This window comes from Lycium ferocissimum, chromosome 12 (genome assembly GCF_029784015.1).
Source record: "Lycium ferocissimum isolate CSIRO_LF1 chromosome 12, AGI_CSIRO_Lferr_CH_V1, whole genome shotgun sequence".
Classification (NCBI taxonomy): Eukaryota; Viridiplantae; Streptophyta; class Magnoliopsida; order Solanales; family Solanaceae; genus Lycium; species Lycium ferocissimum.
In genome coordinates, this window is record NC_081353.1 from 44,029,285 (window position 1) to 44,044,559 (window position 15,275).

The window sequence follows — 15,275 nt, forward strand, 5'->3', positions numbered from 1 at the left end:
GTGTAGACTAGTTTAATGTTTTGTGGATGTTTACAAATGTTGAAGTAGTTTAATGTTGTTTTGATGTTTGCGAAGGTTGAAGTAGCTTAATTAATGTCTCTTGTGAATGTTTGATTGACGTTTTTATTCAACTTTGAAGTAGTTTCGAATTGAATTTGATGTGTATTAGTGGTTGTAATATATGTGTTGTAATAGTAGCTTATTGTTTTGTGTATTTATAGTAGTTTGGTGTATTGTTGGCAGCTATTTGAGCTGGTTTTAGTTGAAAGTAAAATTATTTTCATCTTGACAGGGGGGCAGCTGGAATAACAGCTAGGTGCTACCATTTTTTTTGCAGAATACCGACCTCATGAGGTCGGTTATGGGCAAAATTTACCCGTGAATCGCAAATTACCGACCTCATGAGGTCGGTTTTTTGCAAAATTATCCAGCATATGGCAAATTACCGACCTCATGAGGTCGGTTTCTGCAAAAATTTCCCACAAATTGCAAATTACTGACCTCATGAGGTCGGGTTTCGGCAAATATTTTGCAAAAATTGAGAAATACTAATCTCGGATCTACGTAAATCTAAAACAATATATATATATATATATATATATATATTCATATTACTTACCGAGCCCAGGAGGTCAGTAAACTAATATCATTATATTATTAATATAATTTACTGACCTCACGAGGTTGGTAATTTATATAATTAATAGCCGACTAAAAAAATATTACTGACCTCATGAGGTCGATTTTTTGCGACCTCATGAGGTCGGTAATATTTCCGACCCACTCTTTTCCGACCTAATTCTGAGGTCGGTTTTTGCCCAAAACCGACCTCATGAGGTCAGAATTTGCCCTTTTTTGAGGTCGGAAAAGACAGTTTTTTTAGTAGTGATTGGAAAAAGCTTTATATTTTATTTTATTTTATTTAACTCTATACAAATAATTAAGTGTGTGTTTTTTTTGTTTGTGTGTGTGCACATGTTGTATTCAATACATTTAAATATTTTTTATAACTCCGCGAAGTGCGGACCGATTCACTAGTTCTATGTATCATAACTTGACAGTTTCTAGCTTTTCAAGATCCTGCACACATGCTAAGTCTTTCTCTAAGTTCCTTATCTATTTGTGTCCCTATAAACTCAGTATTTACATTCAATTGCTTGAATATTTTCCAGTTCCTTGCTTGCAGGTCTAGTAAATCAAGGCACCAAGCATAGCAACTGCTATGTCCTCAATTGCCTCCAATGTCTGCTCTTAATCCAATGCATAAAACCTCTGGCAGTCCTAGCAGGGATTAGAATGCAGACCAAGTAGCTACTGCAGTTCTAATAGCAGTTATCCATCTACAATCAACAAAGAGGTGCTGGTGTGATTCTGGATCTCCCAGATCACACAAACAACAGTTAGTGTTACCATCAACAGAGATATTTAATCTCACCATCCTCTCCTTTGTACGAAATCTATCGTGGTAAGCAAGCCATAAGATCACCCTCTGTCTAAGCAGCATCACAACACTCCAAATCAACTCTACCTCTCTCAATCTTGTCATTGCCCGCAACATGTCAATATAGCTACTTGACACTGAATAAATGGCACTAGTAGTTAACTTATATGTGCCCCCTTCTGTACCAATGCGTCATACTATCCCTTCTGTACCAATGCGTCATACTATCCTTTAACCCATTCAATTTATTCCAGTACCAACTGCAGTCCTGGGGTGGAGATTGTTTATGCACCCATTTGATCCATAAAACATCTTTTTTTGGTAGCTAATTGTCACAACAATTTCCCAAATAGATGCTATGTTCCATAACTTGCATCCCTTAATGTTTTAACTACCAAACTTTTTAGGCACACGTACTCTCTCCCAAGCAACAAAATTTATTTTCCTATGGCCTTCTGAGCATATGCAATGTTATTTTTATGGATAATAATAAATGATAAATTCAACAATAAATGATAATTCAACAACAACAACAATAGCAAACCCAAAGGTAATCCCATGATAATAAATGATAAATTTATTTTGTGAAAATTTTGTCTCTGCTACGTACTGATTGATGGATTCAAAATGCAAAACTGGGGTTAGTGAAATAATCTCTAGCTCCATTTTCTTATTAACTGTTCATATTTTTCTTATTCTCTATTTTCTTTGCGTGTGCTTGTTAATCAACCATTTTTAGCTGTACTCACCATTGAAATGGCTGAGAATCATGAGCAATAATGGCTCTATTGTTTTAAGAGTTTATAATCCATAAACGCTATACATTAAGGGTGTGTTTGGCTTGGAACAAAATATTTTTTAATTTTCTCATGTTTGGTTAATTGGAATGATTTGGAAAGTATTTTTTTTTTTTAGAAAAACAAGTTCCTTAAAAATGAGGAACATGACTTCCCTAACGGAAGTAGGCAAAGCAAGTTTCAAAAGTGACAATATTTCAAGTTCATTATCTCCTCCCCACGCACCCCCATCTCCCACCCCTTGTCATCCTACCCCGTCCACCCCAAACCCCTGCTCGATCCCCATCCCATCCCATCTCAACTCATATTGTTTTCATTTTTTTTTTTTTAAAAAAAAAAATTCCAGGATAAGTGTCTTGGGATGTTGTATATCATTTTATGCAAACACAAAAGTAGGGGAGGGCTAGACTATACCCATATATACATACACAGATTGAAAGCAATCTAGTTAGTAGAGAATGTTACACCTAGTTAGCTATACATTCTCCAATATATATTGTTATTTACACAGTTTAGCTCACAAAAAAGTTAGCATTGTCATATATAATCCTTATGCTAGGCATCTGTCTTTGATCTAAAGTATAAGCTCCCATGGCTCCTCTTGGCATTTGTTGTAAGTTCTGGATGATAAGTTGGTTGTCCAGAGTAGTAGCATGCTTAGCAAAGAAGTCTGCAACTTGGTTCCCCTCTCTATAGCAATGCTTAATAGTTATCTCTTGTTGCTGAATCATTTGAACTGTTTCTTCCACAATTTCTTTGATGATTAGATTGCTAGTGGTCTTGTTTTTCAACATTTCTACTACAATCAAAGAGTCTGATTCAATACAACAATGTCTATAACCATTATCTTGAATCCATTTGTTAGTATGTCTAATTGCTATAAGTTCAATCATGTTCTGATTTGTACCTTTGACGGGAATTGCAAAAGCATAAATCAGATTTCCCCCTTTATCTCTTGCTATACCTCCTATTCCGCCTTTGTTTGAATGCTCAATATAGCTCTCATCAGGGTTAATTTTGATCCTCCCAATTGATGGCATATCCCATATCACCTTTTGGATACTTGCTCTTGGTTTAAGCTTTTCGACAATTTCACATAGTTGATGCCACTGTAGATTCGATTTAAATTTAAGAAATGCTTTGTCCGTTACTGCTTTAATATACCATAGTATTTGTTGTTGCATTCTTCTGAATTAAAATCTTCTTTGGTCACCATATTTGTAAGCACATCTTGTTGTCCACATCAACCAACAAATGATAATTGGTATTTTTTTTATCAACATTTTGTGCATTTCATTCTTTGTTCTGGTCTGCCACTAATCACGAAGAAAACTTTTAGCAGGCTTGATCTGGGATTTGATTCCTAGAGGTTATGCAGAGTACTTATATAGGAACATTGCAGGATCACTCTCAAAGAAGAAGTGTTGGATAGTTTCTGGCTAAGCATTGATACAACATAAGCAATCCACTGGCATATCTACAAACCTGCAAATAGAGTTATTAATGAAAGGTAGCTTACTTTTAATGAGTCTCCAAGTAAGAAAAGAGAATTTAAAAGGTGTGCCAAGCTCTGAAAATCAAATGATCCTTAGGCCTGTGAACTCTGATGCCATTCCAAGCATTTTTGTTGCTGTAAACTCCATCATCTGCTGGTTTCCATATGAGATAGTCATTCGTAGTATTAGATCCAATCTTGATGGTACTGATATGTTGGCACAGCCACTCTGGAACAATAGCACTCAATCTCTGAATATCCCATTCATTGTTTATGATGAAAATTCCAACCTTGGTTCTGCTAGAATGAACATAGTTAGGACAGTATTGAGCAATTGCCCCATATCCATTCCAGTTATCCCACCAAAAACTGCATTGTCCATTTTGAATACTTCATTTCATACAAGGTTTAGCTTTTTATCTAATCTTTGTCAAAGATTTCCAAATGTGAGAATTACCAGATACCCAGACTTTAGAGACAGGATGAGCTCTTATATAGTATTTAGCCTTAGTGAACCTAGCCCACAAAGAATTTTGACGTCTAAATCTCCACCACTTTTTGATATTCAGAGTTTCACAATTGTCTGCCATTTTTCTAATACCCACTCCACCTTTCTCTTTTGGAAAACATAAATTCTCCTAAGAGGACCAATGATAGTTTCTCTTGTCATTACTGGATCCCCAGAAGAACTTTGCAAAATGCTTTTCCATTAATAAAATAGTACCTTTAGGAGGACTTAAAGCAGTTAGAGTATAAATAGGTAATGATTGTAATACACTCTTAAACAAAGACAATCTTTCCCCATGAGAAAGCATATTGCTTTGCCATCCACTAAGTCGTTTGATCACTTTTGATAACATCTTCTCAAAATACTCTACTCTTTTTCTACCAATATATACGGGGCATCCCAGATATTCAAAAGGAAATTGTTTATCCAAAAAACTAGTAGCTTCTTTAATATTGTTTATCCTGCTAGGAGTAGTGCCAGATGCTGTAAGGAAAAAACACTTATCCTTGTTCATCTTCTTTCCTGAGCTCTTATTGTACCAATGGATCTGTTTCATGATCATTTTAAATGACTTGGAATTTTCACTTGAAAAAATTACAATATTATCTGCATAAGACAAATGGTTAATAACTGCACCAGTATCTAACATAGAAAAGGGCAAAAAGTGTTCACTATGTATCAGATTGTTAAGAAGTCTAGGTAACACTTCTGTGCCAATAATAAAAAGAGAGGGGCAAAGAGGGTCTCACTGTTTTAGGCCTTGTGATGAAGTCAAGAAACCATTCCTTGTGCCATTGTTGATGATAGGATACCATACATTAGAGACAATTCCCATAATAAGATTTGTAACTTCCTCAGAGAAATCAAATTTTCTTAATGCTGCATAGATACAGGGCCAAGACATTATGTTATAAGCCTTTGCCATGTCAAGCTTAATCACCACATTTCCTCCTTTGTTCTTGTTTTTGACATTTTGCACAATTTCTTGAGCTAACTGGATGTTCTCAGTGATGATCCTACCTTTCAAAAACCCACTTTGATTCTCAGAAATCATAAGAGGTAGAATAGGATTCAGTCTTCTAGAAATTAGCTTGGTAATGATCTTGCTAGTAAAGTTGCTAAGACTAATAGGCCTGAATTTTGTGAATTATTGGGGCATTCTATCTTAAGGATAAACATAAGAATGGTATATGAAAAAAATTTGGTCAGTTTTCCTTTCAGGAAGAAAAACTGAACAAATTCTACAACATCTTTCTCTATAATATCCCCACAATAATGGTAGAATTTTCCAGAGAATCCATCAGTTCCAAAGAACACCATTGGTACTCATATTCATGACAACATCTTTTACCTCATCTTCCTTAGAGCATTTGATCATAAAGTTGTTATTTCATCAGAAATGCAAGTAGGGATACACTCCATAATACTGGGATCTATGTTAGGGTTCTTCAGGTTGAACAGCTTTTCAAAATGTTTCAAAGCACATCTAGCAATCTTATTATCTCCAGTAATCCACTTCCCTTTCTTGTTTTTAATCCTATGTAATTGCAGCTTTCTTCTTCTTTCTCTAATCACATAGTGGAAATACTTGGTATTACTATCTCCCTTCTCAAACCACCTAACTTTTGTTTCAAAATACTATCCTGTCTGTTAAGCCAGGAAACATACTCAGCATGCCCTTTGTTCAACTCTTCTCTACAAACCTTTGATCTACTGTTAAGGTTAATCTCCTCTAAGAATTGCATCTTATCTTCCCTTTCATCAGTGTTCTCATGAACATTACCAATTTCATCTCTGGACCATTGAGAAAGTTTTCTACCAAGATTTTTCAGCTTCTGTTGAAGCCTCCACAAAGGATTACCATTTACATTAATAATCCATTCAGCAGCTATAATATCTTTAAAATCCTCCTGATCAGTCAAGAAATCTAAAAACTTAAAATATTTCTTACCATTAGTACTCCCATTGCCACACCTGAAAAGCATAGGTCTGTGATCTAACCCTACTCTAGAAAGGTGCATAACAGTATTACAATTGTATTTTTGAGCCCAAGATTCATTTTGTAAAAACTTTGTCTAATCTTTTTCAAATCCTCTTACTTGGTCTTCTATTATTACACCAAGTATAGTTCGAACCTGTATAACCAATATCAGACATGCCACATGAGTCCATACACTCTGTAAAGTCAAAACTGTTAGCATTTCTATGTGGCCTGCCCCCAATCTTCTCTTCGGGGTGAAGGATGACATTGAAATCACCCACAATACACCAAGGAATGTTAATTTTGTTGTTCAAATCTTCCAAGCTACACCAAAGATCAACCCTTGCTACAGCAGTACACTTTGCATAAACAACAGTCACATAGAGATCTTGACTATTATTATTTTTCTGAATTTTCAAGGTAATCAACTGATCTTGGTTCTTAGTGATAGAGACAATGAAACTATCCCTCGAAAAACACCAAATCTGTCTATTAGAGTTGGTAATGCAGTTGTTGAAACCCAAAAATCTTTTACATCCTTCAACTTTATTCTTGTGCACCATAGGTTCTGAGATAGCAACCATATCTACTTTGTATTTGTTAACCAATTTTTTGAGTCTATGAATAGCCTTCTTGGATCTTACCCCCTTTATGTTTCGTGTGATTGTCATAGAAAACATTTAGACATTTTTGGTTTTTTTCCTCTCCCCTTTACAGGACAGAGTTTTCAATTTGTTGTCGCTTTTCCCTTTTTTCTCTGTTTGCTTCTTCCCCTCCTTCCTGGAGGTAATCCATTTCTGTCACACACTTTTTTGTATTGTTGGTTTTTTTCCTGACTTTCATCTTGATGAGCCTCATCTGTCTCTTAACCCTCTGATGTCTATTGTTGTCATCACCCAATTTGTCTTCAACAGTCTCTTCTATAAGTTATTGAGTAATGTAATTGTCTACAATGTTGTCATTGAGGTCCACAACTAAGTTAATGCCAGGGTGGTTTTCAAAAGCAGATGGTAAACTGTAAGACTGATTAGAATTTATGGATATTTCCTTGGTATTGTCTCCTATTCCTTCAGTCTTTTCTCCCTCATTTCGTTCCATCTCCACCCTTTCTAGGTTCTTTTGAGTTCCAGGATCAATATGCAGCAAGTTATCAGATTCCTCTTGTATTATTTTTATCTGTTGCTTGTTTTCCAATTCAGGTTGTCTCTCAGATTGAATGGTTTGCTCTTCAACTTCTTTTTCCTTTTCTTCTTTACTCTTCTCCTTGCTAATCTTGATCTTGACATTGGTTTTCTTCTTAGGGATCTTCTTTTTCCTTTTCTTTCTTATTTTATCCAATTTTTCCTTGAGAGCTGATTGCTCTTGTTCTTTGGTCTTTTTTTTGTTGCTCTTTTGATCTTCCTGCTTCTTTTCTCAATTTTGATATCTGCCTTAGCAACAAAGATCACTAGTTCCCTTATGCTCTTTGTCCACCTCTTTTCCTTGGTCTCTTATTTTGTCCTTGTTGTTGCCCTCATTATTTTGATTCTCATTGTCATCATCTCTATTTTTAGTAATCTCCTCATCCTCATTTTCTTTGATATCTTTCCTATCTTCCTGGATTTGGTTGCTCTATTCAATGTTTTCCTTCTCCTCCACTTTTTTTTCTCTCCACCTTTCTACATTGCAATATAGAATGTCCCAATATTTTGCAATGGGTACAAAACTTGGGCACATTTTCATACTCAATCCTCTGATAGAAGCCTTTTCTAGGACAAGAGACATCTTTAGATCCCATAAAAATGAAAGTTTTTTTTTGGTAAGCTTCACCTCCACTTTGACCTTAGCCATACTAGGCCTTGATCTGTTTTCCGTAGCTGCGTCCATAATCAAAGCATTACCAATAGGTGCCACTATTTGCTTTACATAATTCCATATGTGAAAATGGAAAGGTATTCCGGCAATAGTGCCCAAACTGGGACCATCAGTGAATATTCCTCCGGCTTAAAATCCAGTGTCCACTTCTCTAGCCACATAACTTGGCCCTCTATTTCAATTGATCGTTTATACCACACAGTTTTGAAATCAATTCCATTTGAAAAATCTAAGAAGACAATTCGATGATCAAAAACTCCAATAGTAACCTTACCTCTAATCGCGACTTTTTCTGGAAAACGGGCTCTTAATTTCTCGATTTGGGGTCGGGTTCTAATGAATTCTCCCACAAGTGTGAACTTACATTCATCTGCCATATTGTCACGACCCAGCTAGGGGCCGCGACGGGTACCCGAGGCTACCCACGAGCACCGCTTATTCTATTCTTCATTTTACTCTATTGATGCTCTCTGCTCGCTAATGCATGAATTATAGGAAATCATGATTTATATAGGAACATAAGTGCTTTATATACATACGCCTTCCGGCCAAAACAAGTAATATATACGTAGACAATGTTATCTCACGAGACCATCTAACCCACACTCGCGTATCTACGAGCCTCTACCGACATACTTACATATGGACGGAACAAGGCTCCGTCGTACCCAAAATGAATATATATATATATATATATATACAACAAAAGGATTAGTCATAGGCACCTCCGAACAATGGAGTGCCTTCAACCACCGTCGTGCTATGGATCCGGGTCAAGCTCGGCCTCCCCGTCTCACTGGGCATGAACACAAATCGTCAAGAAACGGACGTCAAGACGAATAATGTACTGAGTATGAGAGGCATAAACAAAGAAGAAAGACAGGGTTAATATAATACGAACATCAATATGAAACATCTGAATCTGGATGACAATCATATAAGAAGTGATGCATGCTGTCTTACTCGTACTTCTCATATATGCATGTCATGCAACTGCCCGTCCTTATCGGTACGGTGTGATCATCAATAATATTAGCCCGCGTCCGGCCTCCCGCGTCCGGGGTACCATCTCATGCCGCCCACTAGTGGTGCTGCCCATGCCATTTGGCCATGGTGTAAACGTATAGCTGTCCGCCTTGGCGGTGACTGCCCGGCCAACTAGGCACGGTGTAATATGCTCTGTCATGCTCTTAATATGCTCATATCATGCTCTTATACTTATCAAGTTATGCATGCAAGAGACTCACAACTAACTGTGTTCTATCGGGGTGACGGAAGGTCGTGAACTCCCGATCTTACTATGGGCAATTATAAGCAACCGCCTCACCTCGAAGGAATCAACATATGAGGTGAGTGTAGGCAATAAGTAGATCATCACATCACATCTCTTATCTTATATAGACATTACGGATCTAGGCTTTTAGCTTCTGAAATACATGAACTCATGAAGAGTAAAAGAGCTTCTACTATGGATTCATGCCATTTGGAAAGAAGGGACTAGCCTCACATACCTTTGTCGTTTAACTAACTACCCCTCGCTTGTTCTCCTTTGATATCACGTCGCTACCTTCATGAAAGAATCCGAATTAACATTAGTTAACCAACTACAATAACGCGTCGTTAATTCTAGGAAAAATTGGGCAACATTTCCTTTATTTCTACTACTTTTCCCATGTTCTATATCAACTCCCAACATTCACAATACCACTCACAATATCACAATCAACAATCACCATTTATGTACATTTAGCAAAATCCACCATTTTCTTCCAATTAACTCACATTTATAGTTTGTAGCCCACCATCATAATTTCGCATACTTCATACCTATCTCATAGTCTACATGTCATTTATAACATATTTATAATCACAACGCTCCAACATTCATGATTCAATTCTACTATCCTTCAATTATGACACTATTCACTCTTGAATGACCCATTTGCTATGCTTTTCATAATTCGGGTATCTTAACCTTCCAATACCTTAAACAACTTGAAAAGATCATGAAACTTACCTTGGATGGTGGTAGAACAAGTCTTGAGTGGAGTTTCCTTCTAGCACCAAAACCCTATTTTCTCTCTTTTGATTTTCCTTGAGGAAGATAAACTTTACTGGGTTTCATACACTCGGTTCATGAATTTGATGTTGTTGATCCTTGATTTCCTTGGTTTTCTTGTGCTTGAAGTGTTTGGAGAATGTTCTAGAGGGTTCTTGGGTTGGAGAGTGAAAGATGAGTGAAGAAAATGAAATGAGAAAATGATCCCATAAGTGTATTAAAAACTGGTCGGGCAACAACATACGGACCAACATACGGTCCGTACTATTTATACGGACCGTATGTCCTGGCGTACATTTGGTCCAGTGGCTGGTCCCTTCTTTGGCCAATTATACGGCCAATTATACGGCTGGTATAATTTATACGGCCCGTAGATTGGACCGTATAATGCCCAGTGATTCCATTTTCGTTCTTGTCGTCTCGTTTGATCTCCGATCCTTATGGAGCATTCTTGGAACTTGTTTAACACTTCAATATCAATATTAGGGGCATTATTAATCTTCTCTAAGACATCATTATGCCATCGTGGACTCGTTATTCAAAATTCTTATCCGATACACAACGTATGACCCGCCTTCCTTATCAACTTTCTATCCTTGCATCGTATGCCTTTAAAATCGCATTAAGGTCATCTAATACTCTCTCCTACTCGTGAAAACATTGTATACGACATGTCCTCTATTATCATATTCACTGTACATGTACGGGGGATTTTTGCAAGGTGTAACACATATCACCATAGAATTCATTGGTCTTGAAAAGAGCTTCCAGTGCTTCGTTGTGATTAGTATAATTTTCCTTAATTGCCGGATTCCCAAATCGCTTTTGGTTAGGTTTTGAGTGGTAATAGTTTGAATAGCCTTAGCATAGTTCGATTTCTCTTGGATTTCATCTGCAGCAGCCTCTATTGAGGTGCAAGCTTTGTTTATTCCTTCCCTAGGCGCCGATTCTGGTTGCTCTGGTGTCCCCATAGGGATGGCGCGTGGAGCTCAACCGCGTTGGAAAAGAAACTAGCCATTGTAGAGTAACGGTATTTCAGAATTCTACGGAGAGCACTTAGTTAGAGAGAGAATTTTTTATCAACATAAAAGGGGACCTGATCATATTGTTTTCCTAAATTATCTATAAATGATATTGAGATAATTTTTTTTTGCTTATTTACCAAACGCTAGAAAATAAGAAATCCACTTGTTTTCCAAGAAAACATTTTCCTTCATACCAAACAAACCCTAAATGACAATGATTTTGTGTAAACTAGCAATAATACTTAATACAACATACTCCTATTTGTTATATTGGAGGGGATTGAGTACTCATCTCAGCTTCTGCAGTAACATTCTTCATCTTGGTTTGTTTGGTCTCACCACAAAAATAAGAAACAAATCCCCAAAGAGAGAGAGCAAGTGAGAATCCCTTTTCACCTCCAAATTTTTCATGAAAGAAAATAACAGCTAACACTTCTGTAACAGATAGTGAAGCAGCTATAAATTCCAGAGAGTAATGCTGAGGAATAGCATGTGACTTCAGTGGCTCCAACAAAGAAAATTTGCCATATAAGGGCACTCAATACTATAAGCATGTAATATTTGCCTTCACCTAACTCAAATTGTTTTGCCTCCCTTGGAATTGCCTGCAAATTTCTTGCAATATCAAGTCATTTTTAATGTAATTAAGTGTAGTTACTAATAAAAACAACGGAAAAGGCTCAAATATGCCATCCAACTATCGAAAATGGCTCATTTATGCCATTTGTCAATAGTTTGGCTCATTTGTGCCATCGAACTATAGGAAATGACTCATTTATGCCATCGAACTATAGGAAATGACTCATTTATGCCACTCATTAACAGTTAGACTTATTTATGCAATCGCCCGTTACCAAAATGACTCATTCGTGCCATTTTTCATTGACGTCGATTTTATAATACCAGATATGACACGTGGCTCCAATTAGAGGTCTACGTCGTTTAATTAAACCAGCCCAATTTTAAATACCAAATTAATAAAAAACCCGATCCATACACCTTACCCACCCACAACCATAATCTAGTTGGAGGCCACGTGTCATATATGGTATTGTAAAACCAGTTTTAATGAAATATGACATCGATGAGTCATTTTGATAATAGGCGATGGCATAAATGAGTCAAACTATTGATGAGTGACATAAATGAGCCATTTTCTATAGTTCGATGGCATAAATGAGCCATTTCCTATAGTTTGATGGCATAAATGAGCCAAACTATTGATGAGTGGCATAAATGAGCCATTTCTGATAGTTGGATGGCATATTTGAGCCTTTTCCATAAAAACAAAGTAACTTGTTTGTTACAAAACAAATAAAATTGATTTTGTGTGTAAAATGGCAAAACCAGAATGACTTTTCTATTACAAACCAAAAAAAAGTAACTTTCTTGCAAAATTTAGTTTTCAATGTATAAGTTCGAACTTCAAAATACTATTCGAACTTCAAAATACTATGTTGGAGATTTTCGTGTTTTAATTAAGGATACTTCTGTCTAGATTTTATTTTCACACTAAAAGTGATTATTTTCAACTTTTTGCAAAGTGTGAATGTTTTTTCAATTACAAGGATGAAAGTGGCAAGCCAATGCTATTTTTACTCAACAAAATAGTGAATTTGGATGAGAGTAGACTCAACAAGTTGAAATAGTAAGCCCCAACGGGGAATTAGATGCCCTAATGGACTGAATGATATGATAACTGCCGAGTAGGATTTGAGAAAAGCACTATTGTGAAAATGACTTAACAAAATTAATCGATATACCGTATGTTGTATTGTGTGAATTAGTTTATTTATCAAGGAGAGAGCAATTTTATTCATTTAGAGTAGACTCAACACATTGATACAGTTTTGTGCGATAGGTTCATAGTACACTTTTAGGATTATCTAAAAATCCCAACACTCACTACTGTAAAACAAGGAATTAGCGACGGATTGTAAGAAAATCCAATTAGTGAGGAGCTATTTAGCGACGGATTTGCTAGGGATTACCGACAAATTCCATAGCTAATTCCATGTTCTCTTGTAGTGACTATCTATCATCTTCATTAAAATATCATCATTTTAAGAAATCGTTTTTACCTTCCTAATAAATGTAAAAAAGAAACTTCCTAATAAAGCCCTAGCACTTCGTTTTGGCCTTGTATTTTGTTGTCAAATTCTAGTCACTAGAGTTTAGACCAGCAAAAGAGTGTCAAGAAAAAAAGGAGTAAAGAATTTGAGTTCAATTCACTATTGGTGTAATACTGGGTTTACGTATACAATCTGCTTACTGATTAGGTATATTGGTTGCATATTTATCTCTTGGTAAATATTATTCGTAATTTAGTTCAATCACGTGATAAATTCATTGATAGTGCAAGAGATAACCTTTATGATTAAATCCTGAAAGCATTAGCACTTTATTTTGCCCATGTACTTTGTGGTCAAAACAGTCCCTAGACTAGTAACAAAATTGTCAAAGTATTGATTTCCGTACGTACCTGAAAATCCTTGTTATTATAAGCATCCCCGTGACACAAAAGCAGCAGCAAAGAAACACATCATCATCTGAAATTCCAAAACCAATGTAAACGCAATAGCCTTCTTTGTTTTCCTAAAACTTATTTCATTGAATGCCAACACAAATCCATAAAATAATGCAGCAAGAAGTGTCATAATAAACCCTATAATATATGCCTTACATGACCCTTTTGGCCTATCACTACTTGCTCCAAGAGATAAAATTCCAGCTCTAATAGTTAATAAAACCACAGCATTAATCGAATATAATGTGAATTTTTGCTTGACAATTAGGAAAGCAAGAATCGCCGTGAAAACTAGTTGAGTTGAGGTAAGGAGAGAGGATGTGGAGACGGGTAATTTGGCTGAACCAAACGCGTAGAAATAAGCAACCATGCCAGTGACTAAGCCAGAAATTAAGCTGGCTATAAATAATTTACGAGTCATGAGCAGTATCTTAGTACTGTCTGGTCCATTGGATTTTCGACGATGGAAATAGGCTATGACGAGGAATAGAGTAAAAGGGAAGCCCGCGGTTATTAAACAACATGATAACCATATTCTTGAGCCACCACGGATGAAATAGAGGCGAATAATTAAAGGGCTAGCGCAATTGCTAGTGAAGAGAAGAATAGAGTTTATTAGGATGAGGAATTTTTTCATGGTGGGACTAGCAATTTGAGATTCCATATTAACAAGAGAGAGAAATATTAGAGCTTATTGTATTGTAACATTTGGGAAGTTACATGTATATATAGGTGAAGAGGTCGCTGAAGAAATCATAAGAAGGGGAAAAAGTGTGCAATTGTAGGATATTGGTCATGATTCACAAGTTCGTCAAGAAGTGTGAATAAGGTACAATATATGTCCAAGTTTGTAAAAAATTGTGGGATTACACTGGGCAGGTTGTTGTTGTATATGTCCAAGTATGTTAGTTTATTTCCCCTTAATTGAAACAACATAAAATAAAAAGACAAAGAAGTATTATGTTCTTTGGAATAGGAAGTGAACATTGCACAAACAAGACTAAATGGATGAGTAAGAGAAACAGAGGATAACGTAAGCTAAGGGAAAGTTCCTGTTGGAATATGATGTATATCGAGTAGTATATCGAAGAATATCGAGTATATTGAGTGTATATCAGGGAGTGCACCTATTAGTTCAAAAGTTAGTTATAGTCGGTTAGTTTGTTGTGATGTTCACGTGTGGTGAGTTGCCAGCTGTGTACAGTTGGCATCTCACTTCACCACTACATATATCCCACTCATTTGTAACTAACTCAATTGAATGAATAACAAAAATTCCCCTTTTCTATTTGCCAAAAAAAAAAAATCATTTTTTCTCTTCCAAGTTAATTCTCTCAATCTCAGTTCACTATGTATGAACTTCAAGTTCATCTTATGAACTGATCTTGATAATTTCATATGGTATCAGAGCAGGTAGTATCCAATCACTATCTGAATCAATAAAACTCCATTGGAGAACAACAATTCAAAGCTTGAAGAAAGCTCAAACATTGCAGGAGAAGCAACAATCACAATTGATCACTATCATTCTTTGTATCTACAACCATCTGATGTTCCTGGACTTGTTTTGATTCCAAAAACACTTAAA

The 15,275-nt window shown here is 36.2% G+C and overlaps 3 protein-coding genes across 3 annotated transcripts; all 3 read right to left on the reverse strand.

Annotated features, from left to right (window-relative positions):
* Positions 1–4,371: 4,371 nt before the first annotated feature.
* LOC132039350 (uncharacterized) lies at positions 4,372–5,561 on the reverse strand. Its single transcript, XM_059429847.1, has 3 exons — positions 5,473–5,561; positions 5,022–5,374; positions 4,372–4,883 (listed from the first exon to the last, which is right to left on the reverse strand). The coding sequence occupies exons 1-3, from the start codon at positions 5,559–5,561 to the stop codon at positions 4,372–4,374; spliced, it is 954 nt and encodes a 317-aa protein (XP_059285830.1).
* Positions 5,562–5,615: 54 nt separating this feature from the next.
* Positions 5,616–6,806, reverse strand: LOC132039351 (uncharacterized). Its single transcript, XM_059429848.1, has 3 exons — positions 6,341–6,806; positions 5,945–6,243; positions 5,616–5,846 (listed from the first exon to the last, which is right to left on the reverse strand). Exons 1-3 carry the CDS (start codon positions 6,804–6,806, stop codon positions 5,616–5,618), a joined length of 996 nt encoding a protein of 331 aa, XP_059285831.1.
* A 5,733-nt stretch (positions 6,807–12,539) lies between these two features.
* Positions 12,540–14,351, reverse strand: LOC132040646 (purine permease 1-like). The gene has a single exon (XM_059431303.1). It carries the CDS (start codon positions 14,349–14,351, stop codon positions 13,659–13,661), a length of 693 nt encoding a protein of 230 aa, XP_059287286.1. The 3' UTR covers positions 12,540–13,658.
* Positions 14,352–15,275: the final 924 nt, after the last annotated feature.

Excerpts from the sequence above, each read along its gene's own strand:
- LOC132039350 (XM_059429847.1), bottom strand. The coding sequence starts at position 5,561 with ATGGTGTTCTTTGGAACTGATGGATTCTCTGGAAAATTCTACCATTAT. Across the intron at positions 5,375-5,472 it reads GATGTTGTAGAATTTGTTCA|GCCTATTAGTCTTAGCAACT; the intron begins GTTTTTCTTCCT and ends CACAAAATTCAG. Across the intron at positions 4,884-5,021 it reads CAACAATGGCACAAGGAATG|ATACTGGTGCAGTTATTAAC; the intron begins GTTTCTTGACTT and ends TTTCTATGTTAG.
- LOC132039351 (XM_059429848.1), bottom strand. The coding sequence starts at position 6,806 with ATGGTTGCTATCTCAGAACCTATGGTGCACAAGAATAAAGTTGAAGGA. Across the intron at positions 6,244-6,340 it reads GTGTAATAATAGAAGACCAA|GGTTAGATCACAGACCTATG; the intron begins GTAAGAGGATTT and ends TTTCTAGAGTAG. Across the intron at positions 5,847-5,944 it reads ACCTTAACAGTAGATCAAAG|GGAGATAGTAATACCAAGTA; the intron begins GTTTGTAGAGAA and ends TGGTTTGAGAAG.
- LOC132040646 (XM_059431303.1), bottom strand. The coding sequence starts at position 14,351 with ATGGAATCTCAAATTGCTAGTCCCACCATGAAAAAATTCCTCATCCTA.